The sequence below is a fragment of the Sesamum indicum genome, linkage group LG7, assembly GCF_000512975.1.
Source record: "Sesamum indicum cultivar Zhongzhi No. 13 linkage group LG7, S_indicum_v1.0, whole genome shotgun sequence".
In the NCBI taxonomy this organism is placed as follows: domain Eukaryota; kingdom Viridiplantae; phylum Streptophyta; class Magnoliopsida; order Lamiales; family Pedaliaceae; genus Sesamum; species Sesamum indicum.
Window position 1 is genome coordinate 7,685,096 of NC_026151.1, and position 13,386 is coordinate 7,698,481.

General features: G+C 33.1%; 2 protein-coding genes and 1 long non-coding RNA gene across 3 annotated transcripts; 1 reads left to right on the plus strand and 2 right to left on the minus strand.

The window, feature by feature from the left end:
• On the minus strand, window positions 4,042–8,165 carry LOC105166543 (L-aminoadipate-semialdehyde dehydrogenase-phosphopantetheinyl transferase-like). The gene is made up of 5 exons (XM_011085931.2): window positions 7,911–8,165; window positions 7,432–7,564; window positions 6,164–6,408; window positions 5,226–5,397; window positions 4,042–4,320 (listed from the first exon to the last, which is right to left on the minus strand). Exons 1-5 carry the CDS (start codon window positions 8,030–8,032, stop codon window positions 4,159–4,161), a joined length of 834 nt encoding a protein of 277 aa, XP_011084233.1. The 5' UTR covers window positions 8,033–8,165; the 3' UTR covers window positions 4,042–4,158.
• On the minus strand, window positions 9,888–12,100 carry LOC105166544 (pentatricopeptide repeat-containing protein At5g04780-like). Its single transcript, XM_011085932.2, has one exon. It carries the CDS (start codon window positions 11,990–11,992, stop codon window positions 10,121–10,123), a length of 1,872 nt encoding a protein of 623 aa, XP_011084234.1. The 5' UTR covers window positions 11,993–12,100; the 3' UTR covers window positions 9,888–10,120.
• LOC105166545 lies at window positions 12,214–13,099 on the plus strand. The gene is made up of 3 exons (XR_848202.2): window positions 12,214–12,450; window positions 12,582–12,630; window positions 12,735–13,099. It is a non-coding gene; the product is annotated as an uncharacterized LOC105166545 (long non-coding RNA).

A 13,386-nucleotide genomic window follows, 5' to 3' on the forward strand; every position in this document is an offset into this window, starting at 1 on the left:
TACATCTAACTATTGGGTTTCGGAATAAAAAATTAGGGTTCATGACATTATTTTTCGCTTAAGTTTGATGTAATTATTATAGGTAGATTTGTTCGAATTTAAGAAGTTGTATTTAGTACTTTCACGTTCGACGTCTAACAAACAAATTTAATTGTTAATTTTATTAACAAAATTAAATTTAATTGTTAATTGTATTAACGAAATTTGTTGAGATCCCCGCAAAAGGTTTTATCTCTTAATTGAGTGAATTAAGTGTTAGATAGTTATATGAAATCTCCCCAAAGTTTGATTTGAATATAAATAGACCTTATAATTTTTAATACATATAAAATTTTCCTATTTTTTTATTATTATATTCCGTGTAATCTTATTTATTTGTTTGATACCGCTGGTATTATTATGTTGAAAGAATGACATATTTTAAACTAATGTTTAGTTTCAAATTACAACAGTATTTCCAAAATTTTGACTATAATTGCACAGATTCTTTTGAAATTTGTCTATTTATTATCAACTTAGTTTGAAATTTAATATTTTGTAACTTGTGATAGGATTTTAAAATTACATTCCGTAATATTAATTAGCATCTTCTAGATTTGTTGAATTAAATTACAAAAGTTTATCATTTTATAATTAGCCCCTATATTCTAATATTTATGCAAATAAATGATAAAATATTTGATATATTTGAAGGCACTTTTGGTTATAGAGGAAACTATGTTTCAATCTCAAATTTTAAATCCATGATGACATAATAGTTTTATATATTAATTTGGTTTTTTCGCTTCTAAATTTTCACTCATATATTTTATTGTTTTATTGTTAAAATGTAAGAAAATTCAAGTTAATTTTTGAAAGTATATATATATAAATGTTGTTTCATATGACTATCACAATTATGTAAACAAACTCATTACTTTTGGCGAATAACATAAAATAAAATAAAAAGATATCAAAATGAAAATTAAAGATAATTAAATGCTAAAAAACTTAAATTGAAGTAATATAGTATACACTTATCCATATCATGGCAGACAATTTCGCTAAATTTTATAACAAGTTGGAAACATTAAATTTTCAAATTAAGTAAATATAAATCAAATAAATTACAATGAGTTTGTATAAATTTAATTAAAGTTTCAAAGATATTTAAATTTAGACGAAGCGGTATTAGTGAATATACATGCAATTTTAGATACTTTAGAAAGATGTACCAGACTATTTATATAGTAGTTATTTGTGATACACCTTATATGTGTGCAAATTTTTATAATTATTTAATAAAAATATATACAAAATAATATTAAATTTTAAATTTATGAAAAAGTTTTGTCAAAAATAGATACATTAAGAATGAAGTAACTATCAAAAGATAACGAGGAAATGGGAAGTCAGAAGAGTGGGTGAGTGGAAAGTTACATAAATTAATAAATGTAATTAAATATTAAAATTGATACATCAAAATAATCAAGACCCTAATTCACTCATTTTTAATTATATATAGTATAGATATATCACAGAAAAAAGGGATAATCACACTCCCCTCTGCTAAGATATGATGTAATTACACGTAAACCCCTTATAGTTTGAAAAATTAATCTAGCATTCCTGAGGTTTACTTCCGTCTAATAAATAAGTCCCTCTATTAGTAAAAAATCATTGAATTTGCTGATATTAATAAAAAATTGAATGAAAATATGATATTTACCTTTGATTGATTTAAAACTGACTTGTTGTAGGTCAAATAATTTTTTTCGGACTAAATTATTCTTATAACGGTGAAGATATACCTCATCACCTGTATTAATGCGTGAAGACGTATGCAGATAATATGATCATAAAAAAATTTATTTGACCTGCTATAAGTCAATAATAAGTTAATTGGGGGTAAATATTGATCTTTTTTAAAAAAATTTAATTAATATGAGCAAATTCGTTAAATTTGACTAATGGAGGAACTTATTTATTAAGCGAAAATAAATTTTAAGTGTTGGATGTAATTTTTCATATTATAGGAGATTTATGTGTTATTTCATCAAACATTAGGAGGGAAGAGTGCAAAAAAAAAAAAAATCAACTATACCCCAACTTGAGAGTTGCAAAATTAGAGTAAGTTGATAGTGCTATTACCGATAAGGCTGCCAAATCGTTAGCACTAACGATCCATGCTATTTTCTTTTTAAAGGCTGTCAAATTGTTAGTAGCATTAATGATTTCAACGTACATATATATATATATATATTTATTTATTTAATTCAAATTTTATTAATTATAATTGGTAGTATCATTATTCAATAATTTAGTTTATCAATTATAATAACTAAGTGTTAATTATTATTTTTAATTATTTAATATTTCTGTAACTAAAAATATTAACAAAAATATATTGAATATTTAATTAATTTTTAACAAGAAATTCAAAAGTTTTATGTACAAAAAAAAAATAAGTATTGGCATTATTATTGTGTTGTCCAGACCCTGCCTTTGTTGCTTTCACTGTGTTTGTGATTAGTCCATCTTATTAGGAATTTGGATAACATGTTGTCAACCCTAACAAATAGAGACGGATAGTAATGTCGTGGATTAGCAAAAGTAAAAATATATTAAATATGTAATTTATTTTTACCAAATAATAAATGCAATAATTTAGTACAAATAAAAAGAATATAATCAAATATTAGCTTCATTACTCTACCATCTCCAACCCCGCCTTTGCTTCCTTGCTCGTGCTTAGTCCATCTCATTAGGAATTTGGGTAGTTTGTCGTCGACCCCGATGAGTGGAGACACTAAATTAATATCCCAAATTTCAATTGGTCCACGATATTACTCTTCGTTTTTTACTTGTCCAGGTCAACGACAAACTATCTAAACTCCTATTGAGATGAACTGGCCACAAACACGAACATGGCAGCAAAAACGGAGTTGTAGATGGCAAAATAATGAAGTCAATACTAGTACTAACGACTCACCCTAGTTTTGCAACTATATTCAACTATGCAACTTCTTTATAATATATATATATATATATATATATATATTGATGATGGTAACTTTAAAAAAGACCAATATATCCTCCGGATGAGGGTAAAAAGGTCTACATACTTTGAAGGTCTTTGACCAGGAGTCAATCCCTTGATGGTTACATATTCAGAACATACTTACTGCCTAGAAATGAGGACACTTAGCACCATTCACGGGTTGTGGACAATGAACGTGGATACGTGCATAAACCTGCCAATGAGGCGGGATAGCAGGAGATATAAGGAAAGAGAACGTATTTGGAAAAGGTAAGTTCTATCTTTTTGCTAGTTGTCTTTTATTAACATTAAAAGCGATCTTGAACGGACTAAAAAACTGACTTGAGCGTCGGAGCACCTCCGTCGGGACATATCCCGGCTAAGTGATGTTCGTTTCTTGTCTGCAAAAAACATTATTGATTACGCACGCAGAGCAGCTCGTTAGCTTGGGGAGAAGCTGAGTTTTCGAGCCGGATCATATATATATACATACCTGCACTCGGATCAAACTTCTTCAAGAGAGGTTTAAACAGTTAAATCAGTCATCTAAGGAGTAATTTTCATTCAATTTTTATGCCGACATCGTCAAGATGGTTGGGTCTATTTGTTAGATTATAAGAAATGATAAGAGTACTAAATGTGATTTGGTATCCCATGAATTGACCAAGGGCACTCTTGTTATGCCATAATTCCAATTCGGATTGACATTATTCCAACCAATTGGCAAGACTCCAAAGTCTTTAGCTCAAGGTTCAGCCATCAATACATTTTTACAATAGAAACAAAGCAGAATAATTTTAAACGCTTACTGTTCATACTATCAGAAACAAATCGTAAGGATTAACGATCTTGCAATCACATTTTGTCCAATCCTAGTTCCAAATGATGCAATAATTACGGCAAAAAAAGAAAAATAAAAAAGTAACTGACTGATTTGATTCTATGAGGACAGATATATGACAGCAACTCATCGAGCGCATGTACTTTACCTGAGGAGGTGAGCCGACAGTTTGCAAAGCCGTTGTTTCCTCCAAGTTTAGCACAAATGTTACAGCTGAACTGATCATCATCCGCATCACTGAGTAATTGATATCTTGTCAGACACATCTTCAACAGAAATTTGAAGGTTTCATGATACATCATGAGCACAACTGAATGAGATCCTTGACTGTCAGAAATGTAAAACTTGCATTTGGAAGATGGAGTCCTAGATCATATTCCTTGTCATCAAACTCGGTCTGTTTAAGAGTTCTCTTGTAACTCGTGATGGCCGTCCTCGGGTGACCTCTTGCAATGGATACCTGCAGCACAGAGATGAATGCAACACAATTTAGAGTGGACCCGTTGTGCCTTTGATAGGATAATATGCTAATCGACCAAATTATCTAAACCAAGGAAGTTTATACATCCATTCATATACCCTGAAGTATACACAAACATGTTTGTCAGACACAGTAAGTCAATTTCAATTGCGCAAGACAAGTTTTAGACTTTTAAACATAACAAACTACAATCTCATGTGGTCATTGAGTTTACATTTTAAGGATACCCAGTGGTCTGTTCTCAAGAATGTCCCCGAGTATGTGGTTCCTACCTCGAAAGGCCAGATCAATTATTTGAAAGCTGGGGAGAATTAGTGGCATTCAGAAACCACAACCTTCATCAGTCAAGGTCCTTTGTTTGCAGATGCTTGTGTGATTGCACTCACTATAATAAAACTCAGCTACAAATGGCTTGATATAGATCTGAAATTCAAGCATTCAACACTGGCAATAGTTTGAATTTTTTTTTGTAGGGAATACGACAGGCTTTGCGACCAATGTCATTGGCACACTTTATGTCAGTTATGTATAAGTAGTCACTCGTTTAATGAGATAGTTTGGTTGTCTAATTGACAAACGCCATGGACAATCAAGGTCAATATCAAGATGAGGTAAAATCTCGAGAAGGGAAACGTAGTGAAATGATTGGCATGACACTATAGTCATTATCTTTTACGGACAGAACTCAGAGTTAACGAACAACTGCCGTCAGGAGTCAACTTCTCAGTACACCAACTTCAAAATCACTTGATTTGGAGCAGCAAATTAGTATCTCTTGGCCCCAAAGGAATTATGCTGTAATTTATTATAAAAGACTGAGAATGACCCTGGCCATATAACATACAAAAGACAAAAGGAAGTAGTAGGACTAGTTGAAGACTGACCGAATGGTTTTGTCCCAGTTCTAGAAGCCAAAATTTCCAATCTTTCAATTTTCTCCCAGCAACTTTGACAAATATATCATCCCAGCTTTTGTGGTGAAATTCCACTTCATCCAACTTGTAACCTACACCACTACCCATGGCCTTGACAAAAGATTCCTTCAGGGACCAATATCTGTTTGAATTATTGGCATAAAGGAACCCAAAGAAGCAGGAAGCATATTTAGAGGAACAATAAAGTGAACATGGCATTATTTCTTCTCATATTCAATCCAGTTATCTTTCTTTGATCATGGCTTCAATTTTTTTGTATTTGAGGTCAAAGAGGATTTGATTTCAAGTACTTCCAAAGATAGAAAGTGATGCCAAGTAAATGAAGTTGTATTGATAAATATGCTTTATGCAAAACCTTAGTCTTAGATGGTTCTTGTGGAGAATGTGTTCTAAAATCAAACATGTTTTCTCTTACTACTACCACAGTGTTAAGTTCCATATACAGTGAGGACATTCAAATAGGAGTTTTGGAATGAATAAGTTAATATAAAATGTACTAGTGATGATAATGTTTTGGTCATTATGCACCCAGAAACATGAGAATAGTAGTTTTTACTTCTTTAAGTCAGATTCGCCCATTTGTAACCTTAATCAAATCCTTCTTTTTTGTTACTGGAATTCATTTCCTCAAAGAAATCTTTATGCTCTTGTTAAGAACGGGAGGTAAAGGAAAAGGGCAGAAGTAAAGAAATCTGAAAGGACATTTTTATCACATTAGCAAATTGTGTCTTCACTAAGTCAGCAGTCTTAGTGGTCTTGCCATGCACAGATATTTTCCATAGGTAGAATAAGATATTAGTAATTTTCCATAGTAAAGGAACTTATGCTCAAGAGGATCATATACACCAGTCACTGGAAGAATAGTAAGGCACAGGAGACTGTCATACCTGTAAAAAGTTTTCAGCATCTCATCAGAAGAGCCAGCATTGAGGATGCAATACCATTCTAAACTAGAGAAGTATGATGAGAAACTCTGTATGAACTTGTCAGCTGTTTCATTCACAGGAATGGAATGAGAAACGATATCCACCCCCACAAGGCATATAGGTTCTGATGCTATTGCAACATAGTCACCATGATGGGATGCATTAAAGTTAAAATTTGGAAATCCCAACTTCACGTTCTCACCTACCTAGCAGGAAAGGATAGAAGAAGAGATATAAAATACATCGTAGTGATGACCATGACGGTTTCCTATTTGCTAACACAACAGAAAATAATGCAGATAAAAAAGCAACATGTTGCTTTTTGCTAGCATTTGGAGGAAATAATGCACATAACGGCTATAAATCCAGGCTCTGAACACAATTCCATGACATCCATGTATTTTTGCAAAGCAAATTTTATCCTGAAGTGGCCTCATGTTGTTTTATGGGTTAATTACCGACTTCTGCTGTTGCTAACGTAAGTTAACAATTTTTCCCTATTATCTTCAAAATTATGAATACTCACTTTTGTTAGCATTAGCATTTTTCATTAAAACCATAATGGACGGGTGTAGATGCAACGGGAGAATTTTCGAAGGGGATATAAGTGTAATTTTAGAACTTCTTTGGGGGAAAATATAATTTCGCATTTAGACCCCAAGTGACTCTGAGAAATGCTAAGGGAAATACATAAAGAAGAAATCTCACCAGAAGACGCTATAATTTTCATCATTATCACTTCTGAAAGTGGCAGCTTGTTGTGAAACAAAAACCAAATTACACCATTTCATTTGAAACTTAGAGGTAAAATCCTCGAAACAGCTTTACAAATCAACCTAATTCTGGTAGGCACAAACACATGATTGTGCCACAAAATCTTCATCACAGATCACTATCCCTAAAGAAAAAGTATCTGAGAATTTCATTATAAATTGCAATTAAAATATATCATATCAATAAAAAGTTCTATTTGCAACATTTTTCTTGCCTCTTGTTTTCAGATATGATTCATGAAGCTTGCATATCTTTTCCGTTTGACGTATATGATTGTACCGTCTTTTGTCCTTCCACAGTTCACAACATAACCATCCAACTAGACTATGTAATTCTACCTCAGCTTAGTGAGAGAAGGATGCAATCAGCTGGCTTACATTCCCATCGTAGAAACCTAGTTGAACTGTAACCATGAAAGGAATATAAGCAATACTCCGATAAAAATGTAGCTATACCAGAAAGGGTTTTCCCTCAGGAGTTCGTCTGATAACGATATCATCAAATGTGATTCCTAACACTTGATGCACCAATGCATACTGCAACAACCGGCTTACAAGTGCCCGTTTCCGATCCTCCAATTTCACAAACCTAACAATTGAAAATCACTTCAAATTCATACCCAAACTTGTTTACAAAACAATTGAACTTTTTCAGGTGCACATACAACAACTAGACAAGGTTGAAACTGAATAATCGATTCAAACCCAACAAACAGGAAACTTATCTCTAAATAGCTTATACCCACAAAAATAGACACAATAAGTAGAACTATCAAGTCTTCACTAACTTTTCAACGCATAAACAATTGCCCTCCGGCTTATCAAAATGACAAGAGCACAGAATACCGATAAAAATTGCTTAAAACTCCAAGAAATAGGATAAATTTTAGCTCGAACATATATTGCAGAAAAATGAAAAGTAAAAAAGCAATTACCTGGTGATGGAGGCGTACTCGTGGTGGGGTAGAAAAGCCATGGCCTGAGAGAAATCATCCGATGAAGGTTCCCACTCAGCTATGTCAACAACCCATCTCTGTACACCTTTCTCCAACTCCATTTATCACCTTATAAATTGCAGTTACGGTCGCCCTTTTCTTGTTTTTGCCGGTCGAAGCTTTTCCTAGTTGGGTAGCGCAGTCATGAGTCATGAATCCCACACAACTCTCATGCTAAAAGGCCTCCTTGATGGATAAAGGGTGCCCTTTAATTCTATCCCAAGTCTCGCAATGAAATAGGGAAAATTGCATTTTTTTTTTGGCTCATAAGTGGTTCTATTTTAATTTTATTTTCATACTACATATGATTCGCACATTGTATTTTATGTGTAATTTTTTTTCAATTTCAGGACACAAGAGGGGCAGCTTTTAAATTTTTTTTGGGTAAATGTAGGAGAGTGGGTGCGAATTTGAGAGAAAAATGTACCAATAAATAAAAATATAGTGAAAAAAGTTTATTTTTTCTTCTTCCTTATATAAATAGTTGATTTGTTCTCTTGTCTCTTTTATTTAGTAGGAAAAAAGTGTAAAATATGAATGTAACTGGAGAAGTTTTTTTTCACTGTTGAAGGGTTGCAAAATTGGAAACATGTCAACTTATGGGACAAAAAATGCAATTTACCCAAATGAGATGCCATGAACAAATTCGAGATTTCGTGTTTCAGTTTTATCAAATGTGCGTGAAGGTATTTGCCTAGTTATTATAATTTATTTATTATTTTTACTCACGATAATGTATTGATTGAATGAAAAAATTGTCCTCTTTAAAAATAAAATTGATATATAACTTAATTTATCAAGATGCATGATAAAATTATCCCACTTCAAAAGAAATCTATCCCATGTAGCTACTCATCCCTTCATACTTCTATTTTACCCTAACTAATTATCATTTGCACGCGATTCTTGCGAGCATATAAAATTTTTCTTGGCGTTAGAGAATAAAAAAAAAAGAAATGTGTGAAAAACATATATTATAATTATAAATTGTGACAAATGTGTAGAAGTAAGGTGAGAGAGAAAGGTAAAGTAGTGGGTTGTTAACAGAAAAAAAATAAAAAATAAAATTGTGAGATTATTAAAAAATTATTAAAATTATTAATTTGATGAAATTTTTTTGAAGGAAAAAAATAATATAAAGGATAAATTTGAATATTAAAAAATTAATATGACAAAAATATTTTCTTTTATGATAGTATAGATGATTAAAGTACATTTGATGTGTGTTATTATTTAATTCTTTATTATATTTACATAATTAAATAAAAAAGATAATTATATTTACACCCCTCATCTATTGTCTTTTTACAGAAACCACCTATGCCTTTTGAAAAATTACAAAAACCACCCTTGGCAGCATTTAAAACCCAAAAGTGCTCCTGTTGGCTAGGTCGACCTTTAAAATAATTTTTTAAAGATAGAAATGTCCTTAGAGGTGTTTTTGTAATTATCAAAAGGTAGAAGGGGTGTCAAAGTAATATTAAGAAGATGAGTAATATGAAACCATTTATTTTTTTATACCAATTTTTAAAATTAATTTAAATTATTTTATTAGCTTTTTTTTATTAAATCTATATATAAAAATATACCTTTTAATAATTAAAATATTAAATTATTTAATTAATATATAAATAAAATTAGTTAATAGATTACAAGTTTAAATTAAAAAATTATCACTCTTGTATAAGTTATTTAAAATTATTAAAATTTTAGTTATCCTCTATTTTTATTTATAACTAAGTTTTACTAAAATGAAAATTAAAAATAATCTATTTATATAAAACTAATTAAAATTAATAAAATAAATTAGCTTATTTATTAAAAAAATATTTTAGTAAAATGGGGGTTAGGGTGGGCATGGCGATGTAGTTGGAGAAGAAGCGATAATTTTTAACAATAGTTTTTGAAGTGGTCAAAATGGATTCACCAAATGTAGAGGCATAGAGAGAGGCGATCTACTGAGTTCAGTAGTAAGCGTTCCAATACTTCCTTATCTTGAATTTCGCAAGCCAAAGAAACTCATTTCACAAGGCAGGGGATGGCTCCATTCTAAATGACAAGAATCAGCGTACTCATTCAATGCCCGAATCACAGGCATTGTGTTAAGGAGGATAAAGTAATTCACCACAAGCTTCTTATGCAAATGTCTACTACCAGAAATCTCCGCATGAGCAGTATCCCTCCCTAAAATGGTGGAACCGGTTATTGTCCCTGACAATAATTTCCCTCCTTGTGAGGGTAGAAGCAACCTTCATAAATTCATGGCAATCCCCACAGATCCTTAGGTTCTTCATTATTCTTATAGGTGCATAAGAAGGTAAGTACATTAACCCAAAAGTAAAAGCAAGCTTCTCAGAATGATGCTTTAGTAGTTCCCTCTTGTAATCATCTTCAACATCATGCAGATCATGTTCAATGTAGCCTTTGAATCCCAGTTCTTCCATCTCGTCCAGCAAGTTATTCAATCTTGAATATATCTCAGCAATCTGTGGATGAGTCCTCTCCCCAACCATGAAGGAGTGAACTTTGTCTTTAATTTCGATCCAACTCTTACCTCTCTCCTTCTTAGCTTCACTACTTTTAAGAACCTTCCTTGCAGATGCAACATCCTCCCACCTCCCATCCGCAGCATATATGTTGGAAAGCAGCACATGATTCCCTGCATTATTAGGTTCAATCTCAAACAATTTTCTAGCTGCGACCTCTGCCAACTCAACATTCCGATGAACCCTGCAAGAAGCTAAGAGTGACCCCCATATGGAAGCTGTAGCCTCAAATGGCATTTTGTCAATTAAATCCTTAGCTTCATTAAGCTGTCCAGTCCTGCCAAGAATATCAACCATGCATGAGTAGTGAAAGACATTGGGAGACAAGTTATGTTCTTTCTTCATCATGTCAAAATATTTGCGCCCCTTTTCAGCCAACCCCATATGAGCACATGCAGATAACAGAGAAACATAAGTTACCTCATTTGGGAACAAAAACATCTGCTGCATTTTCTCAAATAATATCATAGCCTCTAAAGATCTGGAATGTCTAGCAAAACCAGATATCATCGTGTTCCACAGAACGACATTCTTCTCCTCCACATTAGAAAAAACATCATGAGACTCTTTAATGCTTCCGCATTTAGCATACACATCTACAAGCGATGACGTAATATATTCATTTGCACCAAAACCGATTTTATACACCACGGCATGCACTTGTTTCCCCTCTATTAGTGCGGCCAAGGCAGAACAGGCACTAAGGACCGAAGATATGGTGAACATACTAGTTGCTGCATGAGACCTTTGTGCCCTTAGAAACAAACCTAAAGCTTCCTCATAAAGCTCATTGTGTACAAACCCAGCCATCATTGAACTCCAAGTAACATCACTCTTTTCCGGCATGGATTCAAACACCCGAAGAGCATCATTGATGAGATGGCACTTAGCATAAACATCAAGCAAAGCAGTGCCCACAAACGCATTGAAAGACATTGATGCCTTAATAGAAAAAGCATGCAATTGTTTACTCTCAAAAGCCAAAATCTTGGACGCACAAGCACACAGCACACTTGACAGCGCAAACTCGCTGAACTCCGACCCTTCTCTCAGCATCCTCACAAAAAGGTCTAAAGCCCCTTCTCCACTCCCATTTTGAGTGTGCGCTGCAATCACAGTGTTCCACGAAACCACACTTCTAAGACGCATTTCATCGAACACTTTGCGAGAGTAACGCACAACGCCACACTTGGAGTACATATTAATCAGCATGTTTGAAGTCAAAGTGTCTGCTTCTAAACCAAAGTGAATTATCTGTGCATGGCAGGATTTGCCTTGCATAAATGCTCGCTTTTTGGCGCATTTTCGAATGAGGGATTGCTGAATCTGCAAAAAATCAGCTCTGGTACATACCCAAACATTGTCTGCTTCTTGGGTTGGTGGCTCAACTTCAGCAGTGCTAATCAATGAAATGCTTCTGCGATGCAAACTACTGAATGATCTACAAGATTTATTGCTCCTGTACAGGGCTTTCATTTAAAGATCCAAGCCCCCAAGATTAATTTAGTATCTTGTGAACATCAAAATTTTCTCAAGGAGTGTATGAGAATTATCAAAGGCTTATGCAGCTTACAGCTCACTGAGATCTCAGGCCTTGCTATTCTTGGTTGATAAAGGAATGTCCCTCTATTGTCCTTTTCCTCATCTCTTTTTTAATTTGTATGCAGCATCTTAAAGTTTCTCTTCTTCGAGTGTTATGCTAATTTATTTAATTGCTCAATCCCATTTTGATTGGTGTTCGTTCACTTTTGTTTTATTGCTTCTTTGTACTTGTGTCTTAAATGCTTAAATATATGTATTTTTATTTGGTTGTCAGGAGATTTCCAAGCTTTGCTGGCATCACTCAGAACTTCACTCAGATCTTGTAAACCAGCATTGAATTTGATATCATGGAATGTGCCTGCTCATTAAAGCAAAAAGTAATTTTTGACTTGGTAAGAGGATTTGTTTCCGGCAAATTTCCTTGCTGCAAAGAGCATTAATAGCTTATTAAGCAATCTTGGATGCAATGATGTATGTATCGTGCATATGATGACTAATACGGAGCATATAGCATATCCTGCAGGCATACAGAGCATGTGAAAATCAAAGGGATCAGTGGCACTTACAAACACGTAAGAACGAGCAATAGTCTGTATGGACACCATTCGATCGAGTCTTCTTAATTGAGAGTTTGACTCAATATGTTGGTATCATATTCTTGCTGATTTTGAACCAGGCTCCAGGGGACAAGCTGAGTCAGTTTCAACCATCAGAATGAAGCCATTACCTAAGCTCTTCCCAAATGCCACGCAAGTCCCTGGAGAAGCAGAAGGATAGAGCACTTTCTATTGCTATATCTGGCTATCGGCCTTAGCACGCCTAGCATGGTCTTCATAAATCATGGTCGGGTATTACATACGATACTGGATGGGATTTATCTTTTCCAGTGTCAAATAAATTAAGAATTGATCTTTATAGGATTGGCTAATGAAATCATGCTTTAAGTTTATATGAGTTGGTGTTCTGAAAACAATCAAGAAGGAAAAAGAAAACGGTTTTTCTGAAGGAATGGTGGCAATGTGAATGTGCAAAAAGTTCTCTTTGGCAGATCTATATTCTCTACATACTATGATTCAAAGGCTTAATTATTTATTTATTTTCAAAAAAAAGAATTATAAAGATAATATTTTTTTTAAATAAGATAACATATTTGTATCGAGTCGTGGACATTTTTTTAAAAAATTAAAATGTCAAGTTGTGGACAGCATCCACGACTCGACACTATTTTTCTTTTTTTAAATTAAAGTGCCAAGTCGTGGACGCTTAAAATATTTAATATTTTAAAAATTAAAACATGCATACTTGAATAATTGTAAAATATGTGTATA

Excerpts from the sequence above, each read along its gene's own strand:
- LOC105166543 (XM_011085931.2), bottom strand. The coding sequence starts at position 8,032 with ATGGAGTTGGAGAAAGGTGTACAGAGATGGGTTGTTGACATAGCTGAG. Across the intron at positions 7,565-7,910 it reads GAGTACGCCTCCATCACCAG|GTTTGTGAAATTGGAGGATC; the intron begins GTAATTGCTTTT and ends TTCAATTGTTAG. Across the intron at positions 5,398-6,163 it reads ATGCTGAAAACTTTTTACAG|ATATTGGTCCCTGAAGGAAT; the intron begins GTATGACAGTCT and ends TAATTCAAACAG.
- LOC105166544 (XM_011085932.2), bottom strand. The coding sequence starts at position 11,992 with ATGAAAGCCCTGTACAGGAGCAATAAATCTTGTAGATCATTCAGTAGT.